Raw genomic sequence first — 5,228 nt, 5'->3', positions numbered from 1 at the left:
CAAAAAAAACAAAAATCCAAAGTCAAGAGAGTTAACTGAATACTTATGACAAAATTATCTCCATATAGATGTTGAATCTTTCTGTCCATTGTCTAGAGATAGGATTCACTCATGTACCCATCTTCAGCCAAACTGTAACTGATGGTGTATAATATGGGTAATAATGTTAACACCTCAGGCAACCATTTGTCATCATAAGACAATGAGTATGCTTAGGAACTCAATTATAAGAGCTTATTCTTATCCCCTACACCCTGATCTGCATATTGTTAATCTTTCTTCACCATATTCTAATGGACAATACTCAGTGATGGAACAATGCCATGTGCTTCCAACAGCCACATTTAAATATTATCTTGGACTATGGTCCTTTAAAACAAACTACCTGAGAAGAATGTGTTCCACTACCTAAAGTGATGTAGCTGTGAGAAAACAATTTCCCGACTTAGTTTATTTCCTTGAGAAGTGGATTATTAGAAGATTTATTTTGGAGATTTGATTGATTTTGTAAATCAAGTGATCTAATCCTTGGAAAATGTTTATAAAGATACCAACAATGTTATTGCCAGCCATTAACGTTTATTATTATTGGGAGTCTATTATCATGAAATAAATGAATACAAAATTATTCCATTCTTGTTCATCTGCCATATTCCAGGCTTTGTTGTTTATTCCAGATCAGAGATGATGAGACATGGATGTAACAAACGAAACAACAGTGACACAGTTCATTTTTCTTGGGTTATCTGGTGTTTACTATCTGAGGCTCACATTGTTTGTGATATTTCTCACTGTGTATCTGCTCTCCCTCATGGGAAACACTCTCATAATTTTCATTGTTCTCATGGACATCACACTCCAAACACCCATGTACATCTTCTTAGGAAATTTGTCATTCCTGGAGATATGGTATATCACAGCTACAGTGCCAAAATTGCTGGCAACCTGCCTTTCACAAGCTGTCAGCATCTCTGTTTCTGGTTGTTTAACCCAGTACTACTTCTTTTTCTCCCTGGGAGCTACAGAGTGCATCCTGCTGGCTGTGATGGCCTATGACCGGTACCTGGCCATCTGCAGCCCTTTAAGGTATTCACTTCTCATGAACCTTCAGATGTGCCTGTGGTTTTCAGCTGGATCCTGGATTGGGGGTTTCATTGCCCCTCTCCCACCAACCATACTCATCTCCCATCTAAACTTTTGTGGTCCCCAGAAGATCAACCATTTCTTTTGTGACTCAGACCCCATTTTTAAACTCTCCTGCTCAGATACATTTTTGGTGGAGACTTTAGGCTACACATGTACCTCTATCGTGATTCTAAGTTCTTTACTTCTCACTATGTCTTCCTATGGATACATTGTGGTCACAATAATCAGGCTGTCTTCCCAAAAGGCTCAGAAGAAAACCTTCTCTACCTGTGCCTCCCACCTCACTGTGGTCACCATTTATTATGCCACCATTATCTTTGCCTATGTTCACCCTCCAGCCAAACACAACTTCACCATTGGTAAAGTGATCTCAGTGTTCTATTGTGTTGTCACTCCACTGGTAAATCCTCTCATATACACTCTGAGAAACAAAGATGTAAAGACAGCTTTCAGAAAAGTGCTAGAAAGAAAGAGACTGATTTTGACAAGAAACTTGCAAAGGATTTGAGAGGTACTCTAAAATAATCAATCTAGAATGGATTCCTAAACCACATTTGCAAATGGTAAATATTGAAAATTTATTTAAAAATTGATATTACTTAGTATGGACATTTGGGATTGAATTCTATGAAAATAGCGTATAACTGTTACAATTAAGAATGTTTTCATGGGGGCGCCAGGGTGGCTCAGTGGGTTAAAGCCTCTGCCTTCGGCTCAGGTCGTGATCCCAGGGTCCTGGGATTGAACCCCACATCAGGCTCCCTGCTCTGCAGGGAGCCTGCTTCCTCCTCTCTCTCTGCCTGCCTCTCTGCCTAGTTGTGATTTGTCAGTCAGATAAATAATATATTGAAAAAAGAGAATGTTTTCGTGCAAAGCCACAGTGACAGACATAACTCAAACTTTCTGTCCACAGATGTTCATAATTAGAAAATGGCCTGCTTTAATCCCATATAATATTTTAATCAAATTTTTCATAATTTATATCTTAATATTAATCACAAACCAAAAATTGTTTTTGTTAAATGGAGCAATGTTACTCCTTCTTGTAGATGGACAATTATAAATGTGTATCTTAGCACCTCAAAATAATTCAATCAATAAACATTATTAAAAACATCTGATGAGCAAGGCAGTATTCTTAATTACGGGTGTTGATTTAATTGTGAATATAACCTTAAATATAAACTTTATTTGGAAAATATTAGGTAATTATTTTTTGGATAATAGAAATAATGGAAAACTACCAGAATATTAGATTATTTGTGGATAACATAACTGGATTTTAAAATATTAATGGAGGTAAAAAGATTAATAACTGGAAGAAAAAGAGGGAAACCTTAGAACTGGGCAGTCTAATAATGAGATGTCTAATACAGTCAATTGAGAATCAGCTGTCTTAGATTCTTATAAAATACACAAGCAGACAATTGTTTCTGCATAAATCAATTCAATTCTGGGATAGAGGGAGAAAAACAAAAGTGTAGACAACTTATCTTTCATTACTAAGTTCCCTTTTCTATGTAAATTATGAAGTTTACCCTTTTCAGTTATTTCAGTCCAGCATGGTAACTAAAGGGATAACAGGAATACTGAATAAATAAATCACAATGAAAATTTAGGGTGAGTGTTCTCCACTGGATGACCTCTTAAAATCTCCCTATTCATTGTGGAGTCAGTGGACTCACAACACCAGAGCAATCTGGAAATTTTTAAAATTTCTGAATCTCACCCTTGGCCTCTTAAATAAGACTATAAACTTTAAAGCTTCCTAATTGAATGGTATGCAGATTAAATCAGAAGAATTGCTATTTTAGGTAACTTCAGTTTTAAACAATATTTTTATTATATTTTTAATTTTAATTAAGGTTAAATTAGCCAACATATAATCTTTTTAATGGCAAGAACAGATAAATGAAATGCAAATAGAAAAACGCAAATGTGAGTCAATGTATAATTATCTCTAATAAGAACATGTCAAATTGGAAGTGAAAAATATTTTTGATTATAAAAGCAGAAGAGAAATTCAAAAGTATTTCAAGAATATAAAAGAAAAATATTTTATGCAAAGGACATTTACTACTTTTTTGCTAAATCTTGACAACAGACTTACAAATACGTGTTTTTATAAGATGATATTATATTCTAAATAAAGGTAACTTTTATAAGTATTTGAGAAGTCCATTGATTTAAAAAAAATTGTGAAAATCTTATCTGTTTGGCCATAACTTTTCCTGTGATGTAAATTTGCTTAAGTAAATGTTTCTTTTAAATTTTGAATAATAAGTTTCTACCTATGTGTCTTTTTGAAATATTGTTGTGTTAATTTCTATATAAAGTATTTTTTTGCACCTCACTGATTATTTTCTTGCAAAACAGGCTTGAATTATGAAAGTTGCTATGAAGGAAAAATATTCAGAATTTTCCCATTATCCTTAAAGACACACACACACACCCCTCCAGTAATGGTCCCTTATTATTTAAGCCAGAGATGCTCACACTTAAGAGATTATCTTTCTTCCTTACTCCATCATTATTTATAACTAGTCGATCACCAGTTCTTATGTTTACAACCAAATTCTTCATTAATATATCAACATATTATGATTTCCATCTATGCCACACCTTTAGCACTACTTTTCATCTATGGTACCACATTATTCTTTCCAAATGTCTCAGTCTTACTTATAGACTATTCCCACTACAGGTGGCTGGACAAAACAAGAGGGGACATTTTACAATGCCCACTGGAGGGAAAAAAGGCACCATATCAAGAAGTTATTATTGTAGAGAAATACTTTAGGGGAGAAAAAATGTCAGGTGATGCAGACATGGGGTGGGAGCCATACTAACAGAGAAGGGTTAAAGAGAGAGAGAGGCACACAGGGAAACACACAAGGAGAAGGTTTCCCCAAAGCCACTGGCTTGGAAAAAGAAAGGGGTGAATTTTCATGAGTCCTTGCAAGCAGCAGAGCTTAAAGCATGAAATTTTATTTTTATTTTTTAAAGATTTTATCTATTTGACAAAGAGAGAGAGAGGAGCAGCAGAGAGAAAGGGAGAAGCAGACTCCCTACTGAAGAGGGACTCAATCCCAGAACCCAAGGATCATGACCTGAGCTGAAGGCAGAGGTTTAACTGACAGCCACCCAGGTGCCCAAGAATGGAGTTTTAAAAGTCAGTAGATTTATCTGGGATACATCCTTGAATCGAAGTCCTGCACCAGGTGAGAAGGCAGACCAAGAACCCAGAGCAGACAACCTGGAAAGAGCAAACTGAAGAAAGCCAGGGCCATTGTGGGGGTGGAGGGGGTTATTTGCTCTTTTAGAGTGTGTCCCTGAGAGGCAGCAATCGCCTCTCCATGATACCTCTCCATGAACATAGGAGCGGCTTGGTGCCATTACCCTCTCCCAGCACTCAGATGAACACAGAGCCGAAGGTGGGAAACAGCACAATGTAAACACTGGCTTCTAAGTTGCTTATAACCAGCGCCACAATGTCACACTCTGGCAGAACTGCTTCTCTCAGTCAAGATTGCCACAGTTCTAATGTTATGGGCCCCTAACAGAGAAGACTAGCATAAACCCCGGCATATAACACACCTCCAGATCATAGAATTCTATAGGATCTCATTTCTTTTTCTAAGATTTTATTTATTTATTTATTCGACAGAGAGAGCTGTATCACAAGTAGGCAGAGAGTCAGGCAGAGAGAGAGAGGGAATCAGGCTCCCTGCCAAGCAAAGAGCCCAATGCGGGGCTCCATACCAAAACGCTGATATCATGACCTGAGATGAAGGCAGAGGTTTAGCCTCTGGGTCCCTAGGCACCCCAGGACCTCATTTCTGATGGAATTGGTGCCAGGTGTCATTTTATAAACAGACCAGAGTACACCTATTTAAAACTCATCACATTCAGGTGAGGGACAAATCAGTGTTACAGCAGGTAAGAAAAGTCTCTGCAAACCACTGGCCTGAAAAATAAAGCAGCCAAAAATGCAATGACAGAACACACACAATACACACTGGAGGAACTTCTTGATGTACCAGGCCCTGGCATTACATGACCTCTTTCTCATGAGCTCATTA

At 37.1% G+C, this 5,228-nt stretch overlaps 1 protein-coding gene across 1 annotated transcript; it reads left to right on the top strand.

Moving 5' to 3' along the window:
* Positions 1-694: 694 nt before the first annotated feature.
* On the top strand, positions 695-1,654 carry LOC123938217 (olfactory receptor 6F1-like). The gene has a single exon (XM_045999380.1). It carries the CDS (start codon positions 695-697, stop codon positions 1,652-1,654), a length of 960 nt encoding a protein of 319 aa, XP_045855336.1.
* Positions 1,655-5,228: the final 3,574 nt, after the last annotated feature.

Source organism: Meles meles, chromosome 3, assembly GCF_922984935.1.
Source record: "Meles meles chromosome 3, mMelMel3.1 paternal haplotype, whole genome shotgun sequence".
Taxonomy (NCBI): domain Eukaryota; kingdom Metazoa; phylum Chordata; class Mammalia; order Carnivora; family Mustelidae; genus Meles; species Meles meles.
The sequence above is the reverse complement of the archived record's forward strand: the minus strand, read 5'-3'. Positions and strand labels throughout refer to the sequence as shown.

Coding starts and splice junctions, on each gene's coding strand:
- LOC123938217 (XM_045999380.1), top strand. CDS start 695: ATGGATGTAACAAACGAAACAACAGTGACACAGTTCATTTTTCTTGGG.